We start from the raw sequence: 24,231 nt of genomic DNA, 5'->3' as shown, positions 1-24,231 counted from the left end.
TGCTAGTTAGCAGTATCAAAAATGAGAGCCCAGGGGCAGAAATTGGGAAATGTCCCTGAGCCTTCACTCATTCCTTCAGTTGATTGCTTGAGAGCATTGACATAAACTTTTCTAGGCAGCCGTCAAGACTGGGTGCTAGCAGCCTTTTAGAAAGGGGAAAGCAGAGATGCTAAAAATGCCAAGTTCAGTGGTAGAATCCGTACTTGCACAGAAGGCACACACAAAATATCCTGAGACCAACATCTATTCTGGGGGGAAAGTTTTGTATTTTCTGTAATGACCTGAACTTACTCTTTTTCTTTTTATCCTTTCTCCAACAGAAACATGAAGCCTACGGCGAGGTAAGTATGATAACCTCCTCATGTTTTCCAACAGCATCACTCCATTTACTGGTGAAAAAGTATACTCATAGCTCCATAGACTCACATGCGCAGCTGGACAAAACTGTGCTATCTTGGACATACATACTTGAGAGGAAATCCCATTAAACTCAGCATGACTTATCAACTATTTAGAAGGTAAATAATCATGAGATCAGGCTACAAGCCTGTTTAATTCCATATACTCCTGGCTTAACTGCTTTATAGATCAGCCCGTTATGGACCTTGTAACTAATGATATTCTTATCATTTGATCTTGGCATCTCCTGCAAAAATTGCTACAGTGCTGTGGTGAATTGATGGTTTTCATAAGAAGGAAGATGAGTTTATTTTTCAGTTTTCAGCTCCACCCATGAAAATATCTATGATTTTGCTGCCTCCAAATACAACAGCAGCCATTCAGATATGAAGTCTCAAAGGCACTTAAGTCTTCTGAAGAGGGGGCAGCAATTTCTGTGGGTTCCCCTCCCACCACAGACCCCCCCCCCACTTTGCCCCCTGTGCTCTCCTTGAGAGCTCTGACCACCCCCCTTCCGGAACAAAATATCAGGGGAATCAGTGGGCTGCAGTGGGAAGGGAAAGTAGGGAAGTCTCACCTTTCTAGGTCTGCATTCTGTGTGATGTAATGTTCTCATATGAATTGTTCTGTAGGAGTAAGAGAGAAAGAACAATGACAAAAGGCTAAGTTCAGTAGATGCCCAGCTCAAAAGATACATTCCTGCAGAAGAGATACCTGGGCCATTTCCACATAGCTTACCTTCCCTCGGAACGACCCAGAACATCGTGCAAAAAACACGGAAGATCACGTTTTCTCACGCGAGATTTGCGTGACGTCATGCAAATCTCGCGCGAGAAAACGCGATCTTCCACGTTTTTTGCGCGATGTTCCGGGTCGTTCCGAGGGAAGGTAAGCCATGTGGAAACGGCCCTGTTTGACATTCTTATCATGAGACACATGCCTTCATGGCCACAGTTTCGGCTTTTCTTCTTGGAAAGGTATGACTCAACTGGGGTAGAAACCTCAATTGTTGAATAAACCTCATTGGTGTATCCAACCTGAATGTCTGCCACTCAAATGTCACCTTTCCCCCATCGCTCCATAGCCTCTTTCCTGAAACAATAAATTTTATCAAGTCCTTCCCTACGAAAATGTCTTCTAACTTTTGTGCTAATTGATTTCAGTGTTACAAAATGCGCTGCCTAGAAATTGAAGGCCCCCTGGGTCCCAAGGGTTTCCGAGGACAAAAGGTAAGTTGAATGATATCTTTCAATATGAAATATGTATGTAATAGAATAAAACAAGATATGCGAAGGCACAATGGCTGCTTTCACACATGTTGGATAATGTACTTTCAATGGAATTCAGTGATTGTTTGCAAGTGGATTTTCCACTTCCACACAGGAAAATCCAGTAGCAAATGATAAAGTCCATTGAAAGAATGAAAGTGCATTGTCCAGCGTGCTAAAATGGACAAATTGGCAATGTAACGGCTGTGAGGATAAGTGATCCACGCCCCGTGCTACCCCTCAGAATATACTTATTTATTTAGAAAATTTATATATTTAGAAAATTTATATGGCGCCTCTCCAGAGACCTTCTCGGGAAGGATTCAACTAAAATGGTAGCCTGTAGAGACTATTTCATTCAGTTTAGTTAAGAAAAAGCAATCAAATCTGGGGCATGTAGCTTAATCTCACAGAATAACAGAATGTATACTGGAGGTTCATTTTAAAAACAGAAATGTGCATAAAAGCATGAAATGGACGTTCATGTGCGTGTTTATCTACCATCAAGTCACTTCTGACTTGTGGTGACCCTATGAATTGACAACCTCCAAAACTTCTTATCATTGACAGCCTAGCTCAGATCTTACAAACGGAAGGCTGTGGCTTCCTTTACTGAGTCAATCCATGGCCGTTTCCACACGACTTACCTTCCTCTGGAACATCGCGGAATGTCACAAAAAACACACAGAAGATAGCATCTTCTCGTGCGAAATCGCACCAGGAAGATGCAATCATCCGGGAGTTTTGTGCAACATTGCGTCTTCCTGTTGTGATTTCACACAAGAAGATGCTATCTTCCGCGTGTTTTTCACGACGTTCCAGAGGAAGGTAGGTTGTGTGGAAACAGCCCATCTCATGTTGGGTCTTTCTCTTTTCCTACCACCTTCTGCTTTCCCTACATTCTTGTCTTGTCTTCTCACCTTCATTCCTGTGACTTTTCCAGGGCCCAATGTGTTCTCCTTGATCTGAGGTCATTGCTGCTGACGTTAGAATGCTAGGAAGGCACCAAGTGCCAGTCTTATTGACCTTAATAACATAATAATAACATTCAATGTATATACTGCCCTTCAGCTCAACTTAATGCCCACTCAGAACAGTTTCCAAAGTGTGTTATTATTATCCTCATGACTATCACCCTGTGAGGTGGGTGGGGCTGAGAGAGCTCTGAAAGAGCTGTGACTGACCCAAGGTCGCCCAGCTGGCTTCAAGTGAAGGAGTAGGGAATCAAATCCAGTTCTCCAGATTAGAGTACTGCTGCTCCCTTTTCATACGGTCTTTGGAAAACAGCAAAGGCAGAGCAGCATCAACATTTCACAAACTCACGGTGGTCCCCTTGCATTTTATGGGAGCAAAAGAAAGAGGCAGACAGCAGCAGACACTACTGCAGGGCTGCCAAGGCCTTTTCAGAGGGACCAACCTCAGGAGTGTCTTAACCCACAGCCATAACTCAGCTAAGTACCTAAAGAACCTTGGCTCAATGGACTGATTTCTGTTGACAGTTATTGTTTTGCTGTTGCTGTGAATTATCTAAACATTGGGTTGAATACCACTAACATTTTTGCCCAATCACACCCAATTCCCATCCTTACTACACACACACACCAAGCCATGTGGCTTTTGTCCATACAAGTCCCATAATCCCCAGCATAGCTGTTTTGGTGGTGGTGAAAGGAGATCATCTCCTCCCATTGTTACCAGTGGGAAAGCCAATTAGATCCAACCCATTATCTTCTTTTAGTAATAGGAACTACATGTTTACTCACCACAGTGGTTGTGAGGCAGGCCTTCTGCCTGCTTGCTGTTATTTGGTGGTGTACCTCTACCAGAAACTGACTCCACTTCCTGTGATATGTGACCATGTGGCCAAACTCTGTGAGATATTAGTTCTACCTCTCTGTGCAGTATTGCCTGGGGCAGACATTTTGGCCACCACTAGTTTTATTTGCCTGGTTTTTTTAACAGAAATAAGAAGAAACGTTGGACTCACTGATTTTGGTTTTTCTTCTAGGGTGCGAAAGGTAACATGGGAGCCCCGGGACTGCCTGGAACGAAAGGTCGACAGGTGAGTTGCTGGAAATAATTCACATAATTCTCCCATTGGTCATATGCTGTACAAAAACCATTGAAGCAATATGGGACATTGGACATTCAAATATTCGGTATCATATTTGAACATACACAGATCTACATACCAGTTTGGGGCTGGTGTTTAAATCTCACAATCTGCCTGCAATCTTGAGAAATTGTATTTGAATCCGGTAATAAAAGTGTTAGTCCAGACACAGAATTCATCAGTGGAAATATATAATATTTGTACGTTCTTAGCAAATCTGAGCATGAAACACTGAACAAAAAGGATTTAATAGAGGCTCTGTCCTATTTTGTTTTATACCAAATTATAGGCCGTATTATGCCTCTGTTTGAAGAGCTGCAAATTCCCTTAATATTCAATCACAGCTGGCCCTGGTGCCAACTCTTCCATCTTATCCTGGTTCAAAGCTCATGTCTCTGCCTGGGCCCTTCTCCCGCTTATGTTTTGCATCACACTTTAATCTGAAATACAGACTTGGTGCAATTCAAGCCATCATAGAACCTTTTTGAAGACGGGATTTTTTAAACACTTGATTGCAAAATGTTATACGGTTATTAAATCTGTTATACTATGTTTTGTGGGTGGGTGTCCTTTTGCATTAAGAAGGTGAGTATGATCTAGCCCAGATATATGCTAGACACATTGGAGGCAGACAATGGCTTTTTCAGAAAGCTGAATCCAGTTTGAAAGAGGGGCTCTGCTCATGATGTGAACTGTTGTCCCTCATTTGCTCTGGATAAACAGGACATTACGTTTAAAAGGGGGCAAAAGTAAGGTTGCCAATGCCAAGTTTGGATATTCCTGGAAATTTGGGGGTGGAGCCTGGGGAAGGCAGGGTTTGGGAAGGGGAGGGACCTCAGCAGGGATGTGATGGCATAGAATCCACTCTCCAAAGCAGCCATTTTCTCCAGGGGAGCTGATCTCTGTAGTTTGGAGATGAGTTGTAATTTCAAGAGGTCTCCATGCCCCATCTGAGGGCTGGCACCCCGAGGCGAAATAAATGCACTGCGGAAAGCCTTGCCTATTTCAAGTCCCTTCAGGTGTTCCCCAGAACTGCCTTGTGTCTTCAGTGTTTTTCCACCTTAACTGGGTTACTTGTAGGGTTGCCAGCTCCAGGTTAGGAAATACCTGGAAATACTGGGGATAGAGACTGGGAAGAGCAGAGTTTGGCAAGGGTTGGGGTTCAGCAGGTTATAAAGCCATAGAGTCCACCGTCCAAAGGAGCTATTGTCTCTAATCTCTGCTGCCTGGAAATCAGTTGTAATTCTGAGAAATCTCCAGGCCCCACCTGGAGGTTGACAACCCTAACAGTGTGAAAGCCACAACAGTCAACCAGGCAAAGTGTGGCAGTGATGAATGACAGAAGCACTAAATGCTCTTTAAATGTCGACTACTAATAACATGGTCTGTTTTTCATATAGGGTGACCCAGGAATTGAAGGCCCCATTGGACATCCTGGCCCGAAGGTACAGAACTTTGTTTCTCAGGCTTTACACTTTGTTCTTGTCATCTCTCTCTTAACTAAGCAAGGAAACTCTGGGCAAGAGGTGATGAAATTTATTTTAGCCATTCACCTGTCATCGAATTAGCCCTTGTTCGATGCCATTGTAGTGTGCCACTCAATTCCATGGTACATATGAGGAGGAAGAGAACTGGTCCTTTTCCAAGAATTTCGGTGATGACTGAACAGTTGAAATGTTGATGAATCCACTCTGTGATCTTAACGGAAATGCAAGTGGGGACCCAAATCAATATCCCCTGAAGTCTACTTCATCTCAGGTTTTGTACTGAATCTGGAATATGGGAACAGTCTGGGGGGAAATGGCCCACAGTACACAGAAAGGTAAGAGTGGCCTTAGGAAGGACTTCCGGTGGGCAGCCATTTTGGTCTGTAGCAGAACAACAAGCTTCAAGTCCAGTGACACCTTAAAGACCAACAAGATTTTCAGGGTACAAGCTTTCACGAGCCAAAGCTCCCTTCTTCAGATACCAAAAGACTGGAAAGCTAAGTTACGAATCCCACACGAAAGCTAAGGAGGCCTGTCAGAAACACTGGGTGACCAAAGGACCGTCTCTCCTTGTATCAACCCGCATGGCATCTCCCGTCTTCTTAGCCGTTTCTCTCTGCCGTTCCCTCTGCCACTGTCCTGTGGGTAGGTCAAGAGGACTCTTCGTGTTTCATCTTGAAGAGGCTTTGGGAGACCAAACTGTCCAGAAAGGCTTTTGGGGACAGCTGGAGATTTCCAGTTACCTGGACTGTGCTTACCCTGTTGCAATTGTGTCTTGCTAGTGTTGTTTTCAAACTTTTCTTTTAAGTCTCTTTGGGTGCCTTTTGAAAAGAAAGACAAGTTAGAAGGATTTTAAATGAATGTGTCAGAATTTAAAATCTTCTGAAATCAAGAAGATCAGGGTAAAAGAAATCAATCCAGGGAAGGAAGCAAAACCAGACCCATAGACTAGCCCAACAGAGAAGTGTGCTGGCGGGGCATATAATAAATACGAGCCGCAAATGTGATGGTCTTATCTAAAAAAATATGATTTGTGAGCACATAAATATGACAATGGATTCTATTTATTATTGTTCACATTATGAATCCAAAACTGAGGATGGGCAGGCAAAAACAGTCCCTTTCTACTAAGAAAGGAAGAATTTAATTCCACCACCCTCCAGCATGGATCAGAGATGCAGGAATTACTTTTTATATTTTTATTCCAGGACCAACTAAAGTAGCTAGATACTCTGCCTACATCTGCAGTATCCAAAGAATGTAGGATGAGAGATTTTTTAGCTTTTCTTCATCAGAGGGTTTCATTTTCTGTTGCAGAGAAAACTCTAATGAGGGACATTAAAAAGAAAACAGATGTGGAGAATCAGCCTGGGATGAAGTTTGCAAACTGAGTGCTAAGGGGGAAATGCATCTAAATCTGGGGAGGGCTTTATTCCCTTAAGGAGCACTAGACCACACCAGGTTTAGTGCAGACAGCTTATACATATGTGCACATGTATGTATGTGTATCTGTTGTAAACATATTTCAATAAGCACTAACAACTTTTTTCTCCTCTTCTTGCAGGGAATTCATGGGCTAAAAGGAGAAAAGGTAAAGTATTTTGTTTTGTTTTTCAAGAAACTCTGGGAAGTATATTGTGCTTTTTCAAAAAGAGATTGTTTCAAGAGTAGTGTCCTTGAAGATGTCACCAATGTAAACGTCAGTGATTTTTACAGAAGAGAAATCAAATATTAGATCTGTCTAAATTTGAAACAGCAGGATTTGAAGCAGCAGGATTCAGGGTGTAAGTTTTTGAGAGTCAGAGCTCCCTTCTTCAGACAAGTGAAAGTGAGCTTGTATTTGTACTTGTCTGGCAAATTTTAATGAAAAAGTGCCGTCAAGTTGCAGCCGATTTAAAGCAACTCTACAGGAGTTTCAAGGCAAGAGATGAACAGAGGTGATTGCCTCTGCGTAGCACTCCTGGAATTCCTTAGTGGACTCCCCTCCAAGTACTAACCAGGGCCAACCCTGCTTAGCTTCCAACATCAGGTGAGCTTGGGGCAGCTTGGATCATCCAGGGCAAAGGGAAGGAATGCTTACACTGAATTATTTTCAAATGATGGGTGCATGCGGTGGGTGGGTGTACACAGAAATCAGTTTGCAATTCTGTGTTGGGGGATAATTTTTTGCCATTACGCAAATCACAGCTTACCTGTAGAAATGAGACAATACTACTTGACCATCTGCCATTCCATTGGGACTGGCCTTAAGTAAGTAACTCAGCCAGACTTATTGTTCCTTCTCTTTTCTTTTGCAGGGTGAATTTGGAGGAGATGGACGAAAGGTAAGACCCGTCTTTCCGACGTTTTCTGCTGTTGCAGCACTGAATTTATGGGGGAACTGTTTCTGATGCTCTGCTTCTTTTATTTCAGGGCGCCAGTGGCTTAGCCGGAAGGAACGGCACAGATGGACAGAAGGTAGTGAACAAAAGTTGAGATAACTCGTTTCCACTCTGAGCTTTATCTCCTATCTTTTCAAGCACTGGTCTGCTGCCTGTTTGGCACAGGGCTACATGTGGCAAAGTTGCTTATCAGATCGCCCTATGTAATGCTTGCTGTGGCATTAGCCAGCCTCCGAATCCTCCACAGCCAGTCTTAAAGTTGAGGCATTCCATCACCCTGCTCCTTGTTTTATTAGATTCTAACGGCCGCGTTTGTTGTCCCTCCAGATCAACTGCGGTTGGCCACTGCTTGAAAAAAAAAATGCCGGAGTAGATGAACCAGTAGTCTGATCCATCCGGGCTCTTTCTTATGCTCTTGCTTTTTCAGTTTATTGCTCATTTGTGTACTTGTGGTGTATACTCATTTGTGTATTTGTGGTGGGAGAAACTTCCTTAGCGTGCAACTTTGGGATGGAAGTACGAACGTATTTTCTTTCTACTTTTCAATTTTATGCCCAGCGAAGACCATTTTCCTCTACCTGTTTTCATTCATTCATTCATTCATCCCATTTTTTGCGTGTTTGTTATATGCCATTTATTCACAGTTTCTACACCATAGGTGTGCAGCTGATAAAACAGGCATCAGTTTGACTGTCGGTATTTCTATAAAGTTTCGTTAATATCATCTAGAAAAAGGACAGCTGCAGTTTTGTCTTGAGTGTGGAGAAACCGTAAAAGGAAACCTAAATTTTCAAAACGTACCATAGCTGTCCTGAAATTCATTAACATCTCTAGATGTCTTCCCAGAATAACTGGTATAAAAGAATCCAGATAACCAGCTAATTAAGATTAGAGCTTTTGTGAGTCGATGGAAACATCTACAACGTTTTCTCTAATCGTACTTCTCTCTCCTCTGTTGGATCTTTTTAGGGCAAGCTCGGCCGTATCGGTGCTCCTGGCTGTAAGGGCGACCCTGGCGACAGGGTAAGGACTCATCGTGACTTGTTTTTCAGCAGTGGTATTTGACCTGACCATAGAGTTCCCCGGAACCTCCTGGATGAAATCCAATGGCAGCAGTTACACCAGCAATAAAAAGCATGTTGAGGGAATGCTTTGGATATCCTTTGAATTCAGGGTGCAGCGCACTTCTTGGTCTGGCGCTTCTTGCCTCATGGCAGGAGAAAAAGAGGCTCCTGCAGATGTGAGCATCAAACAGGGAGGGAAGGGGAAGTTTCATTGAACCATAGGATGTCCATGTTATGTTACATGGTATCTCAGAGTCCATTCCTGCTGTTTCCATTTTGTTTTCTGAGAACGATAGCTTGTGGTTAGAATTGTGACGAGGTTTTGTTGGATTCCTCCCCAGGGTCTCGATGGCTATTCTGGAGATGCAGGGGAACAAGGACCACCGGGTGAACCAGGTGTAAAGGTACAGACTATTCATTTAAGGGACGGTTGACACTGCCACAGAAGCCAGCCCACGCATGGTAGTGCATGCACGCACAATCTCTATGCATATGTTTGCAAGAAAAAAGCTGATGTGCGTGTCCTGTTTCTATATAAAACCTGGGTCCAGTACCTGGATAAATGGGTTTGACTCATGTATTCTGCCATACACACTTTGAATATAATGTTAAAATTTGTTCAATGTGCATACATAGAAAAATCCTCCCTACAATGTATATGGATTATACATGTGTTCACTGTATTATATGCACATGGCTGCATGTAATCAATGGGAATCAATGGGAATAACTGGGAGAGAGGTTGTATAATATGCAATGCATTGTGGATTTGGGGTCCCGTTCTGGTTGTCCCATCTCAAAACCGACATTGTAGAGCTGGGAAAACATGCAGAAAAAGGCAACTCAAATGATCCAGGAGTTGATGAAGCATTTTGCGTATATGAAAGGCTGTAGAGGGGTCTTTTAATTTAAAGATAACTAGGGGATTCTAAAATTATACGTAAAGTGGAAAAAATAGATTTCTCCCACCCGGTGAAATTGATGGGTGGTAGATCCAGGGAAGGCACAAGGATGTTCACCCTGTTCACAATTACGGAATTCCCTGCCACCCTGGAGGCCAGTGGCTATTAGCTTCTAAACCTTCCCAATGGGATGGGACAAACTCCTGGAGGACAGGGCTATCAGCCCCCCAGAGCCATCAGAGCGGAATAGAGCCTCCAAATCCATAGGCAGCACACCTCTGGATCCCAACTCCATAGGCAGCACACCTACTGGAAGGCAGGAAGTGGTGGAATGTGTGGCCTCTTTGCCTTTCCAGAAGCATCAGGCTGGCCACTCTGAAAAGAAGGATGCTAGACAAGAGAAGAGGGAGCCCTGCTTGGATGCCGCAGAGCTGCTCTGATCTCTTGTTATCCTTGATACGGGTTTTGAAATGTGTGCCATTCAAAAGTGTCTTGGCATTTCCCTGCAGAATGCCACCGCTCAGTCAGTGAAATTTTCACGTCCGAACACCTGCTTGTGAGGAATGCAATTTCTAGGCAGTCCAGGGAAAATGAGACCTAATGGGGGGAAGGGGAGCTCCCACACATTTTAGGAAAACAGGTAGAGATCAGTGTGTGTGCATTCCTCCCCTCCGTGCTATGTCTGGTTTGTCCTTCCCAAGGTTTGCTATCCTGGAGCCAACCTTCTAGGTTACACTTACCCTCAAACTACAAGTGACGCCTTACACAGGTTGGACACTGGTCAGCTTCCCTCAAGTTTTGATGGGAAATGTAGGCGCCCTGGTTTTACAGCTTGGCTCTCCATTACAGCTGCAAGACCAGGATGCCTACATTTCCCATCAAAACTTGAGGGAAGCCGACTAGTGTCCAACCTGTGTAAGACGTCACTTGTAGTTTGGCTCTTAGAAGCAAACAAAAAGGATTTGAATAGCAGCATAAGGCACAGCGTACATTTCAGTTCACCTGTATTATAGCAAATCGGCATTACACATCATTTTAAAGTGTTATACATATTGGGAAGAGCTTTAAAAATGTTCCCCTATTTGCTGCATTATTTCTCAATTGACCTCTGGTGTGTTTGATAAATTATATGCAGAATTCATCCTCAGTCTGCATGGAAAATGCTGTGTAAAGCTTTAACTCTTAGGCACTGAGCAGCAAGTGTCAGATGTCCAGTCTAAGAAGAGCCACCTGAATATTTGACACCAGAACTCAAAGAGGAGGTTTGGGGAAGTGATTTTATCTGCCTTCCGGTCTCTGCGTTCTGGCATGCAAAGCCACCTTGACCTACATATAAAATGTAAAGTTGGTATGATGTGTGACTGTTGTCCTCTGTATCTCTTTCAGGGTTATCCTGGCCGACCTGGCCGTAGTGGACCACCAGGGTCTTCTGGAGAAAGAGGAGGCAGGGTATGCATCCTGTGGTTTTTAGCCATATTTTTAAAACTGCTGCATCACTTCGGCTACAGTGGGAGGCCTCCTGCCAGCAAGCCCTGTTACCCACCACTGCTCAGCAGGAGAAAAATAAAATAAAAAAACAACCCAGAAGTATCAAAAAGTAACTCTAGGGAGTGCAGGGGAAAAAAAATAAGATTTTACCATAGAGTTTCTGGCAATTCCTAGAGCTACCCATTGTCACTTCCAGTTTTACCTGGAAGTAATGTAGCGACATCACCCATGTCACACACGTTTCCTGGTCCTTGCTCCCAGTCCTCCCTCTGGTTGCCAGGTCAGCTTGGTGACCCTACTTAGAATCGACAGGACACATTCAGTAACTGCCTCAGCTTCACCAAGCTCATAAAGATAGGGACTCAGGTAACTGATGGCAAGAGACAGTGACCTGATAGAACAAAATCCAAGTCTAGTAGCACCTTCAAGGCCAACAAAATTTTCCAAAGTATAAGCTTTCCTGAGTTAAAGCTTCCTTCATCCCGTATGAATCTGACAAAGTGAGTTTTGACTCACAGAAGCTTATACGCTGGAAACTGATGTTGGTCTTTAAGGTGTTACTGGCATCAAATTTTATTCAGCCACAATAAACTGGCCTGAAATTTTGTTCAACCACAATAGACTAACATGGCTGCCCACCTGAAACTGTCTTAATAATAACATGATAATATTCCTTATATAGAAACGATCATCAACTAGTTATCTTATTAATAATCTTGAACAGGCAGGACTAAGCTAGGCTCTGCTGTTGATCTTGCTGCTTTGCCTTTAGTGTTTGGGATTTTTCAGCGGGAAGTATTTTGCAGATTATTTATTATTTGTTTATTTCAAATTTCTATTCCGCCCTCCCCGCGAGCGGGCTCAGGGCAGATAACAGCATATTAAAATACAAAATACAATAAAAATCCATACACATTTAAAACAGGATGGTGGACAGCCTTCACAGGGAGGGTTAAGATTTTATACACCCCTTTTTTTTTTCAGGCCAGCGGAGGCCCAGCCTCAGCCATATGCCTGGCGGAACAACTCTATCTTGCAGCCCCGGCGGAAGGATAGTAGGTCCTGCCGGGCCCTGATTTCAGCAGACAGAGTGTTCCACCAGGTGGGAGCCAGGACCAAAAAGACCCTGGCTCTAGTCGAGGCTAGGCGGGCCTCCTTGGGGCCAGGGATCACCAACAGCTGTTTGTCCCCTGATCAGAGTGTCCTCCAGGGAATATATGGGGAGAGACGGTCCCGTAGATACGCTGGTCCCAGTCCGCACAGGGCCTTATAGGTCAATACCAGAACCTAGAATCTAATCCGGTACTCCACAGATTCATGTGAGTAGCACCAAACCAATGCAAATATCGCTGTAAAGCCCCCCCCCTTGCTACTTTTTCCATATCTAAACTGTCCCTGGGGAGTGACTGTTTGCCTTGAGGAGGAATTCTAGGTGTACCTTTCTCAGATATCAAGAAAAGGGAAGCAGGGAGCCCGCTCATAACTCACCGCCTCATCTACCAGTCCCAAACCAAACTGGGGGCCTATGCACCTGGTTTTTAGAAAGAAAAGGTGCTGAGAGCTCCATTCCAGGAGCTCCAAGCTTCTTGTGGGTTTGAGCCCTGATCAGTGACCAGCGTCCTTTCACAATCCCTGGCTTCTTGGAGGAGCTAAAAGGAAGAGGCCTGGGAAAAGCTGGCGCCAAGTAGGGCCTGAATCGCAGCAGTGGTGAGAACTACTTACTGGCTGAGGGAGGGATAAAGAGCAGGGACGGGACCCTGAATCATGCCAAGGCCTTTGGGGACGGGCAGGGTTCTTAGCGACGGCCGTGCCCAGTGCAGGCAATGCTGTGACACAGTCTTGGTTGCCCATGTAGTCGCTTCTCTCCAGGGGGATTCTGATTTCTCCTTCTGTTCATTTTTTTCTTGTTCCCAAAGGGACCGAAAGGCAGCAATGGAGCCCCTGGAAGTCCTGGTATCAAGGGAGTCAGAGGCGGTCCGGGAACACCCGGCCCCAAAGGAGAACCCGTAAGACTCTCGACGGTTCCTGTTCAATTGCTTTGTTCAAAAAGAGAGATCCTAAATACAGCCCATGCGCAGGGATGCCAGGCAGGCCACAGAATAACCAAGGACCCTTTTTGCCCACTCATCCTGAGCGTTTTGCATAGATTCAGGTTCTAATGGAGTTGGTGAAATGCCCTTCTTTCTAGTCCTGCTCAATGTTTTCTTTCTTTTCTTCACATTCTTGTATCCCAGGAAAGAGGGGATTGACAGCATACCCTCACCTCACCTGACACGATTTGCACAAATCCCAGAAGAGTTTGTGCTGGGAAGGAGGGATTATTCATAATTCTGCCCCCTGGCTGCAGCTCCCATAGTGCACAAACACACACACACACTGGAGCAGCATGGGGGAGGAAGGGGGAAGGAGGAAGCAGGAAAAATCCCTTCCCTTTACTTGCTGCATTAGTGGTTCTGCAGAACCCAAATCACTGTTGGTTAGTTTTCCTTTCACCCGGTCTGTGTCTTTGCTGCCTTACATGTAGGGAACAGCACTACAAATAGGGTTGCCAACCTCCAGGCAGGGCCTGGCGATCTCCTGGAATTACAACTGATCTCCTGCCTACGGAAATCAGTTCTTCTAGACAGTGCTTTGGAGGGTAGAGTCTGTGGCATTATACCCTGCTTAGGTCTCTCCCTCCACAAATCACTCCCTAGGCTTCATCTCCACACACACCCAAATCTTCAGGAATTCCCTTCCCAGAGCTGGCAAACCTAACTGCCCAAGAAGCCAAGTGCTCATTTGTTCTCCTGCAACAAAGCCCACAGCCCCAAGGTACCCTTTGTGTGGGATGTTAGTGGCTGTTGTTCATTAACAAATATCAGCAAGGTTTGTATGTGAGAGAAGCTGTGAGTTCAGATGGCCTGGCTAGTCCATATTTGTGACTTCAGGAGACAATTTAGAACCAGGAAATGGCCCGTGTCCCAGCGCTGCCGTCCCAATCAACCCGTCAGCCACCTATCTCTAGCAGAAAGCAAAGGTATCCAGTCAAGGTTCCCCCCCAAAACCCTCTTGGTTCGGTTCCAGAACTCTATTTTTCCATCAAGAAGTTGATCCAGCGAAAGGACTTATCTCTACCTGGTGCATATAATCCAGTCTGGAGAATCAAATCAATGGAAACCAACATGACACCAACCAGGGCTTTTTTTGAGGAGTATGCACTGGTAGGGAGTACTGGCACCTCCTGGTCATTTGGGACTTGGGCTGAGAGAAGAGAACAGCATGAGCACTTTTTTTTTTAACTAAAAAAGCACTAACACCAACCAAAGAGCCAATGTCCAGGTTGCACTTTGACTGTTTCCTTGTTTTACCCAAGGGCCGTCGAGGTGACCCCGGCACAAAGGGGAGCCCAGCAGAACCTGGATCCAAAGGAGAGAGGGTAAGCTTAGCAAACTTCGAAAGCAATGCTAGGAGATCTCACCTCATGGACAGGGCTGAGAAAGAGAGAAATACATCTCTATGCGTTTGGATTCTAGTTGCAGAGAGTACCACACTTTGGCTGATTCTGCACACGTTGGATAATGCACTTTCAATGCACTTTATCGATCGTTTGAGGTGGATTTTTTGTTCCGCACACAAAAAAATCTGTTCCAAATGATCTATAAAGAGTCTTGGAAGTGCATTATCCAACGTGTGCGGAATCACTGAAAGTGAATGCATATTGGCGGAGATGGGCTTTCGTTAAAGGCAGTGCAAGCGCAACTCCAGGGGTATCCAGGCAATTCAATGACTCAACCCCATGTTTGCTTGCTGGGCTGAGTGCATTTTCCTCCACTTCCCAGCAAAGTTCCCTCTGCAGCTTGTCTGTTGGTTTAGGTACTTTATTTATAGTCTGCCTTTCTCACTGGAACTCCAGGCAGGCTACACAGAGAAAGTCAATACAATCCACAGGGCGGGACATCCAACAAACAATGAAATAGAATTTGGATCGTATACATCTGGAATCAACAAGAAATCTGAAAATAGAACTGAAGCAAGGCATAATTTATTTTTAAATTTTATTTGTGCCGTTTATAATCCATTCTCACTGAGGTTCTAGATGGGTTACACACTGAGTCAGTGCAGACATTGCACACTCTTCAAGCTAACACTTGGAGGCCCTGCTTCCTTTCCTTGGTGAGTGCATCTAATGGCTTTTTCTTTACTCACAGGGTGACCCTGGTCCTGAGGGGCCACGAGGGCTGGCAGGAGAAGTTGGAAACAAAGGAGGAAGGGTAAGAAAATATCTTAAGATTTCCAGCAAATGGTTCTAGATTCCAGCTAGAATCTCACAGCCATCTCGTAAGGGAGGAGAGCTTTGCTCTTCTTCTGATGCAAGAAGCAAAGAAGGGAAGAGCGGGAAAGAAAAAAAGCCCAATTCTACCTGGTAACTATTGCTGAATTTAAAAAAAAAAATCTGCAGTTTTTCCTGTATCATGCATCACCTTGGCTTTTCACCTCCTTTGTAAACAAAAAACAAAAAACCCTTCTTCCTTCTTACCATTCCCCTTGTCCTTAAGCTCTGGCACTGGGTCTCATCTCCAATGTTGTCATTGAAGTGCAATGATTCTTTTCAGGGCAGATGTGAGGAATTATTGATCTGTGGCTTGCACATGATTATAAATTTTAAAAACGTAGAATTAGGAGGGCAGCTGAAGCAAGGGTGCCGCTATGCAGAGTGCCCTGGGGAAATGAAGCCTTTAAAAATCTGGTAGAAATAGCTCCAGCTGTCTCATCCGCTGAAGTTAGGTCAGGTGTAGCAATCTGTGGGCAATCCAAAGCTAGAAGTCTTTTGGGATGTTGAACCAAGTTAGTGCAGGTTAGGTTGCCAGCGGCAGCTGGGAGATGCTGAGGGGTCGGAACATTATGCCGATGCATAACGTCGCCCCTGGTGCAAAACCTGAAGTAACATCATTGGGTCATGGTGGTGATCTAGGATCCTCCCTAAACTCTATGGATCCCCCCTCTATTTGCCCCCATTAGGCTGTGAATTGGCAGCAGGGAACAGTAGAACCAGCCTCTCTATTGGGGGGTGCTATCGCTATCAGTCCCTACCACCATGTCAGAGGCCTAACAAACAATATTACTGGTTGTTGTGGATTTTCCGGGCTGTATAGCTGTGGTCTTGGCATTGTAGTTCCTGATGTTTCACCAGCAGCTGTGACGGGCATCTTCAGAGGTGTAGCACCGAAAGACACTGAATGACACTGAGAGATCTCCGTCTTTTGGTGCCACACCTCTGAAGATGCCAGTCACAGCTGCTGGCGAAATGTCAGGAACTACAATGCCAAGACCACGTCTATACAGCCCGGAAAATCCACAACAACCATCGTTCTCTGGCCGTGAAAGCCTTTGACGAAACAATATTACTTGTTGTTTTCAGTGAACTACTCCACACACAACTGAATTGAGAGCTCAAAGGGGTTAAATTTCACACCCATGATCTAAGAAATCATTTAGAGAACGGCAAAGGCACGTGTGCTGAAAGCGTCAGGGCACAGTAGCCAATACAGACATTCTAAATCATTCAGACCATTCTAAATTATTCAGACCAGTAGCATTCATGTGCTGATTCTTGCTATTTTCCAAACACAGCCTGAGTTAATGCAATTAGTAGGATATATTGACCATATATAACACAGCCTGTGGTTGCTAGCAAGTTCTAGCTCCATCTCTGAGGAGAAGATAATCTCCAACTCTTGTCTTCATTTCTTTGTTTCACAGGGGGAAAGAGGGCTACCTGGCCCACGCGGACCTCAAGGCGCAGTAGGAGAGCAGGGCAAGCCCGTAAGTTGCCCCCGAACACATCTTGACATATTATCATTCTCTTCTAGAAGCTCAGTCCAAAAACGGTGTATCTCATCATCCCAGCTTTTTTTATGTGCCCCAAAATTATTTAGCATCAAACAACATTTGAATTTGAGTTCTTTCCCTTCCCTGTCCAATATTTTGGGAGTCAACTCACCTGAGGAAGTCCTTGCGCTATTCACCCAGAGATAATATGTTGAAAAAGCATCTTCACACCATCATTAGGCCCTGTAAATTGGCAGTAAATGTTACCTGGAAACGAGAAGGGTCTTCCATCAGTGCCACGTTCTTGTTGATGAGGCTGTAGGAGAAAAACGAGAGCACCAGTTGTATAGCACCACCATAACTGTCAGACAATGGAGGACAGGTTATGGCAGATAGATCCCTGGATCACTTCAGCAAGACACATATCCTTGGCTAAATGATCTTTATTCAGGAATTCAATCTTGTACATATACACAGGTTCATAGGAGTACATGAAGTAAAAGGCAGGTGAGCCTGGTAACTTCTCATTGAAAGGAATGAGGCTACAGGCTGTTCAGGCCGTATACGCAACCAACCTCCTCCCCCCGCCCTAAACCACAAGTACGGAAGCAGCTTGGGAAACATTCCCAAAGTTCACACACTAGACAGACAAGATACTAAGCCATGCAACACTTCAGACACTCAAGGTCAGATCACACAATATCAACGAAAAGGCATGTTCGCAGCTGTACCAGCTGCTAGCCAGTCTGTGAAGATGGGAGGAAACGGAAGTGGTTATTGAAAGCTAAAGAATGAACTTATCATTTACAACATGAGACCAGTTCCAAGACTGAGCTGACTCAGGACCATCAGCTTAACACTGGCCTGACTGAATGGTAGTGAACCCCAAGCATGGATTCAAGCATATACTTGACCACAGAAATATTGGCATGGATGAAGGGGCACAGTCAGACATGACAATAACAGCATTCTTCAAAGTCTTGGGGACCGACGGACGTCTTCAGGCTCACACGCTCACTCTCTTCGCTTTCTCCTACTCGATCGCAGGGCTCACGAGGGGATTCCGGTGATGCAGGTCCCCGGGGCGACTCAGGCCTTCCAGGACCAAAGGTAAGATGGACCTGAATGTTAGCACAAGATGGCTTCAATGGTGGAGGGGTGTCTCTTTTTTCCCCTGTAGGTGACATGGAGGAGAGGCCCATCCGTTTGTTGGAGTGGTTAGAGTGCTGGACTAGGACATGGGCGAACTGGGTTCAAATCCCCACTTTGCTGTGGAAGCTCACGGGGTGACCTTTGGCCAGTCACACACTCTTAGCCTAACTTACCTCACAGAGTTGTTGCAAGAATTAATTGGAGGAGAGGAGAACGACGTAGGCCACCCTGGGTCCCCACTGGGGACAAAAGTGAGGTGTAAATGAAGTAAAATAAAAAATAAATAAAATCATAAAATCTTAAGAGTTGGAAGGTACCTCCAGGGTCATCTAGTCCAACCCCCTGCGCAATGCAGGAAATTCACAAATACCTTCCACTCCCCACACTCACCCAGTGACCCCTGCTCCATGCCCAAAAGATGTTAAAACACATCAGGATCTCCAGCCAAACTGGCCTGGGGAAAATCGCTTCCTGACCCCAAAGTGGCAATCGGCCTTACCCTGGGCGTGTGTGAAGGGGCCACGAGAACTAAGCACTGCGGTAACCCTTCCTCCCCTCCCTCTCATAATCTGCCTAGGTTCTCAGAATCAGCATTGCTGTCAGATGGCCATCTAGCCTCTGCTTTAAAACCTCCAAAGAAGGAGAGCCAACCACCTCCCGAGGAAGCCTGTTCCACTGAGGGACCGCTCTAACTGTCAGAAAGTTCTTTCTAATGTTTAGCCCAGAACTCTTGAAAAATCAATGGCTACTAGCCAAGGTGACCAAAGGGAACCTACTAATTTAACAGCAACCAACCTCTGGATCCCAGTGCTAAGAGGCAACGTTGTGGAGGGGAGCCTTGTTCTCCATGCCCTGGTTGTTGGCCCTCCAGGGCAACTGGTTGCCACCATATGGAACAGGATACTGGACTAGATGGACCATTGGCTAGATCCAGCAGGGCCAGGGCTTTTTTCAGCTGGGACGTGGTGGAACGGAGTTCCGGCACCTCTTGAAAATGGTCACATGGTCGGTGGCCCCGCCCCTCTGTCTGGAGATCAGGAGGCGGGGCCACCCACCATGTGACCATTTTTGCCAAGGGCAATGTAAACTTTTAAAAACTCCCCTCTTGTTCCAGCTGACCCAAAGTGACGTCATTGTGCGGTCCTGAGTTCCACCACCTCTTTTCCCAGAAAAAAATCCCTGAGCAGGGCCATTCTTATGTTCTTATTGCCTCTTTCAAAAAATTAAATTCTTGATAATTCTGCAATTGGTCCACACATATTTCTTCGCACCAGCTTATTTATGGTGCTCTACAGCAGAAACACGGTCATTTGGGTCAATACAGAGCAATTCACAGGGTGCATCTAGCCTGCTATATTTTCTTTTTTCTCTCTCTCTTTTTTTTTTACTACAGGGAGACCGAGGAAGGCCTGGCTTTAACTATCCTGGGCCTAGAGGAATCCCGGTAGGTTTCGTTTACATAACTATATTTGGGCTTCCCTGGAAAGCTTTTACAGCAAGCGAAACTCACTGGCCAACAGAGGGAAAACCATCTCGTAGACTGTGTCCTGGCAAGCCATAGGAAGACAGGGGGCTCATTTGGTGTGCTTTGTCCAGATAAGGTCCCAGATTTCATCCTCTACTGTTCCCATTTGAAGGGTCTTAGTAATATTCTTATTAGACAGCTCTGGCTTAAGTGGGCATTTCATATGTCCCCTCCCTTAGGACTCAGCTTTGTTCCAGCTCTTATGCCCTGACCAGCCCTGCTGCTTGGTAGAGATTGAAAAACGCTATTTGGGTAGTTTGAGAAAGAACCGGGTTGGGAATAGCCATCACTGTGGTCGTTTCCACACTACTCGCCTTCATCCATAACGCTGCGGAACGTTGCAGAAAAAACCGCGGAAGATAGCGTCTTCTCGTGCGAGTTTTGCGCGATGTCGCGCAAAACTCGCACGAGAAGACGCTATCTTCCATTTTTTTTCGCAACGTTCCGCAGCGTTCCGGATGAAAGTGAGTAGTGTGGAAACGGCCCAGGTTAATTGATAAACATGCAAATAAGTTGAACAGCCTCCCGACATGAAGTTTCCTGACTACCTTTTATATGAGTATTTTTATTCCGTTTGTAGGTGTTACCCTTGATGAATGTTCAGACAGTAAAACTGGTGCAGAAAACCAGCAGTCCACCTCCCCAAGGAGGTTAACTAGTCAAGGGCACCTCCCATTACAGCTCTCCCTTACCAACAGCTTGAGCCTCATCAGTGTTCATGTGGAGTTATGAGTTTTTTGTCCCAGATGTGCCACTTGACATTTGGCACTCATTTGTCATTTGGCAGCCCGTCAATTCTGTTTGAACAGATTATTTTCGAACTTTTCATACTCTACTTTGGTCTTTGCTGCTTTGAATAATTTGGTAACATTTGCAAGTTTAGCATCTTTTACAGTCTGCCTCTGACACCAGATAATTTAGGAAGAAGTTAAATAGCATGGAAATTTACTCCCCTAACCTCTGCTTCCTGTTGTTTAACTAGTTACTATGCTGTATAAGAGGACCTGCCAACTTATTCCATGAGTTCTCCGCTGGGGGTCAGTGGAAACTCCATACGCTCAACATCTCTGGCAATAACTAGCATTGATCTTAAGAAGAAGCACTTCCCTGTTACCCCTGAGTAGGCTTATGGCAGGCAAAGTGAACACTGACTAACTTTTCTCTGTTCCCAGGGTGAGAGAGGCGAGAAGGGTGTCCAAGGGCTGGAGGTATAGTATGATCATATATTTGTCTGCTTCTTCAGATGGCAAATATGGCAACAAGTTATGCACTGGCCTCCTCAATGAGCAATTGATTAAATTTCTGAGTAAAGCTGTCTTGGGGATAAATATGATGGCTGCAGGATCACTTCTCAGATTGTACCAACGCCAGTGCTGTTACGAGGACTCCCACAGCTATTGCGATGTTCAATAAAACAGCATTGGCACGGATCATTCCATCCACCTAACTGGATTCCCCCCCTCTACCATGCAAAGATACCCTCTCTCAGGGCTTTTTTTCAGGGGGAACGCGGGGGAACGGAGTTCCGGAACCTCTTGAAAATGGTCACATGGCTGGTGGCCCCGCCCCCTGATCTCCAGACAGAGGGGAGTTTAGATTGCCCTCCGGAGGGCAGTCTAAACTCCCCTCTGTCTGGAGATCAAGGGGCGGGGCCACCAGCCATGTGACCATTTTCTCTGAGGGCAACTCACTGAATTCCACCACCTCTTTTCCCAGAAAAAAAGCCCTGCCATCTCCATCCATGCACTTTGTATACTCCCAGTTTGGCTTTACACCATTAAAGCAGATGTGCCGAGAACGGCCCTGTGGAAATTTCCCTCAAAGAATAAAGGGAAAGAGGGTGGTGGCAGACTCAGAAAGGCATGGAAAGCAGAACAGATAATCCAGAATCATTCTAACTCTTTATGCTATTTTTTTAAACAGGGTGGAAGAGGGGACTTTGGACTGAAAGGCCCCCCAGGACGAAAAGGCGAGAAAGGGGACCCTGTGAGTAGACCTTTTGTCCAATTCAATATTTCTGTAGTAGACGGGAGGGCAGTGTCAGCGTTTCATGAGGCTGATTGTCATATAGATTTGCTCGAGACTTTTTGTATGTCCAAGAGGCATTATGGTTACTACGCTGCTCTGTTTGGATTTACATGCGGGAGGACAACCAGTGGTGCAAATGACCTTCACTATCTCAGTTCTGGAATATATCCTGTCAGGCTCATGCTTCTGGGAAACAAGAGTATGCCCCTGCCTTGTCTCCCACAGCCCTTTTCCTTCCCACGTGGATTTTGAACTACATTTGGAGTTTCTTCAGGAAACACCAGTGTTACACAAATAAGGAAATGTGTGAATGTTATAAACAAGGACACACACATCTGTATGGACATGAGTCTAGGAAATCAGAGTTGCTTTCAGTGGTGTCTAAAAAGACATGTACAGTCACATATTGTACTCGATGCACAAAACTTTGGCGCAACACAGGTGTTTCCCAAAGCAGTATCTGGAGCTGCCCTCGTTCTCTCAGTTATGCATTTAACCCTTTCTAGGCCTTGAGACGGAGAGGCAGTTCTGATCTTGTTTTTTATGGCTTGGCCTTGTTTTAAGGGGTTGAAGCAAGTTACTTACTTCTTTTAAAAGTTGTCTCCTCCATTGAGGCAGCAGACTTACCAGTAAAATGTTTTCCATTCCCCAGTCTGTGTATCCTGTATTTCCTTATCGGTCCATGTTCCTTAGCTTGAGTGCCAACTCAGCAACCTGTTTCTGAGGGGGAGAGGGAAAAAATAGCTGCTAGGAGCTAGAAGGTTTGCCTTGAATGGTGATGCTAATTGATAGCCATCTATATTAAGGACAAACTAGACGATACATATGACATGAGTCGGGTCAGGGGTCCCCAACAACTCACAGTCACTCACATGAACTGGTGAACTCACCATAAAAGCACTCAGTTGCTCCATTTGGCTCCAGAGCAGTGCATGGAGGGGGGGCTTTAAGCTGCCCTCCTGCACCATTTCATCTGCATAAATGGCCACGGGGTGGCCCTGTTTGCCCTTTTCTTGTCTCTGGCTCCAAGCCCTTGAATGTCACCACTTTGGGGGCAGACCAAGAATAAGAGAGGCTGGCCTTTTCCTTCTCTTTCTCCCTCTCCTTCTTCACTATTTTTGTTTTATTGTGTTTATGAGGATAGATCAAGATGAGTATCCGTGTTAGTCTGTCTGTAACAGTCGAAAAGAGCAACACTCTGGTAGCACCTATAAGATTTTTTTAAAATTGTGGTAGGGTATGAGTTTTCGTGAGTCACAGCATCTGAAGAAGTGAGCTGTGACTTACAAAAGCTCATACCCTACCACAAATTTTGTTAATTTTATAGGTGCTACTGGAGTGTTGCTCTTTTCTACTGTGTTTATGGGGTTTGTAAGTTGCCTTGAAGGACATAAGATGATGAAAAGGCCAGGTAAAAACCTTTTAAATTCCCAACACCACATTTGGTGTGCTTGCCACACAGCAAATTTGATGAGTGGCAAGATGCTTACCAGGTTAGCAATCTGCCATGTGTGAAATGCACACTGGTCTTTTGCCACTCATGGAAAAAAGTGAGAGCTGCATGTGGAAGGCCAGTTCACAATTCACACAGTTCCTCCTCCTCATAAATGGAGGCGAAAGACGGACCAATTGGGGCTTGTGTGCCTACAGTCCTCCTCACCGCTCATGTTTCATTTTCATCCCTGGTTGAGAAGTAAAAACCAGGCCTCCGTTATGCAGAGAGGATCGCCCTACTTAGAAATACTTTAGCAGGGCCATTCTCTCAACTCAATCTGCTTTGTTAGTGAACGGAATAAATGTGACTGGAATATTAAAGGGTTTTGTTTGCTGATAATGATAATATTTCAGCCATTGTAGATTTAAATGGGCCTGGACCTGGATAGCCCAGGTGAGCCTGATCTTGTCAGATCTCTGAAGCTAAGCAGGGTTGGCCTTGGTTAGTAATTGGATGGGAGACCTCCAAGAAAGACTAGAGTTGCAGAGGCAGGCAACGGCAAATCACCTTTGTTAGTCTCTTGCCAGGAAACTCCACTAGGGGTTGCCATAAGTCAACTCTGATTTGAAGGCACTCTCCACCACCAGATTTAAATGGGCTGGGGGTATGGCATTAGGCTTGCCAACCTCCTGGTAGTGGCTGGAGATGTCCCAGAATTATGAATTATTTCCAGGCCACAGAGATCTGTTCCCCTGGAGAAAATGGCTGTTTTGGAGGGTGGACTCTATGGCATTATATCCTGCTGAGTTCCCCAAACCCCGACCCCTCCCAGCTCAACTTCACCCACATTTCCAGAAATTTCCATAGCCTGGAGCTGAAAACCCTGGCTGGCATGCAGAAATCTAGCTATTCTTCAGGGAAGCCTTCTGTCTTCACTTGAATGCATTTCTGATTTGCAGGCACACTGATCCATTTCTCTCTTTCTAGGCTGATGCTGGTCCAGAAGGCGAGCCTGGGCCCAGAGGACCACCTGGTGAACCTGGCCCGGAGGTACTCTTGCTACGTGACACGGGAGATCATGTCAACCATTCATAATCTCCCTTTCTTAGGTGTTCTGGAGCTAATTCTAAGGACTTCCACCAGCAATGTGTACAAAAATTGACACCTGTGAACATGTG

At 45.2% G+C, this 24,231-nt stretch overlaps 1 protein-coding gene across 2 annotated transcripts in view; it reads left to right on the top strand.

The window, feature by feature from the left end:
* COL6A2 (collagen type VI alpha 2 chain) overlaps positions 1-24,231 on the top strand; it is a 51,947-nt gene that overhangs the window by 5,154 nt on the left and 22,562 nt on the right. For both annotated transcript variants that reach the window (XM_054970295.1, XM_054970303.1), the window contains exons 3-21: positions 321-341; positions 1,563-1,628; positions 3,676-3,729; positions 5,181-5,225; positions 6,832-6,858; positions 7,565-7,591; positions 7,680-7,724; positions 8,618-8,671; positions 9,054-9,116; positions 11,001-11,063; positions 13,019-13,108; positions 14,458-14,520; positions 15,293-15,355; positions 16,845-16,907; positions 17,961-18,023; positions 19,459-19,509; positions 20,763-20,798; positions 21,514-21,576; positions 24,041-24,103. In XM_054970295.1, coding sequence (XP_054826270.1) covers positions 321-341; positions 1,563-1,628; positions 3,676-3,729; positions 5,181-5,225; positions 6,832-6,858; positions 7,565-7,591; positions 7,680-7,724; positions 8,618-8,671; positions 9,054-9,116; positions 11,001-11,063; positions 13,019-13,108; positions 14,458-14,520; positions 15,293-15,355; positions 16,845-16,907; positions 17,961-18,023; positions 19,459-19,509; positions 20,763-20,798; positions 21,514-21,576; positions 24,041-24,103 — 1,020 coding nt within the window. The remainder of the gene's footprint in view (positions 1-320; positions 342-1,562; positions 1,629-3,675; positions 3,730-5,180; positions 5,226-6,831; positions 6,859-7,564; positions 7,592-7,679; positions 7,725-8,617; positions 8,672-9,053; positions 9,117-11,000; positions 11,064-13,018; positions 13,109-14,457; positions 14,521-15,292; positions 15,356-16,844; positions 16,908-17,960; positions 18,024-19,458; positions 19,510-20,762; positions 20,799-21,513; positions 21,577-24,040; positions 24,104-24,231) is intronic.

This window comes from Eublepharis macularius, chromosome 1 (genome assembly GCF_028583425.1).
Source record: "Eublepharis macularius isolate TG4126 chromosome 1, MPM_Emac_v1.0, whole genome shotgun sequence".
NCBI lineage: Eukaryota > Metazoa > Chordata > Lepidosauria > Squamata > Eublepharidae > Eublepharis > Eublepharis macularius.
Note: the sequence above shows the minus strand (reverse complement) of the source record. Positions and strands in the feature narration are given on the sequence as shown.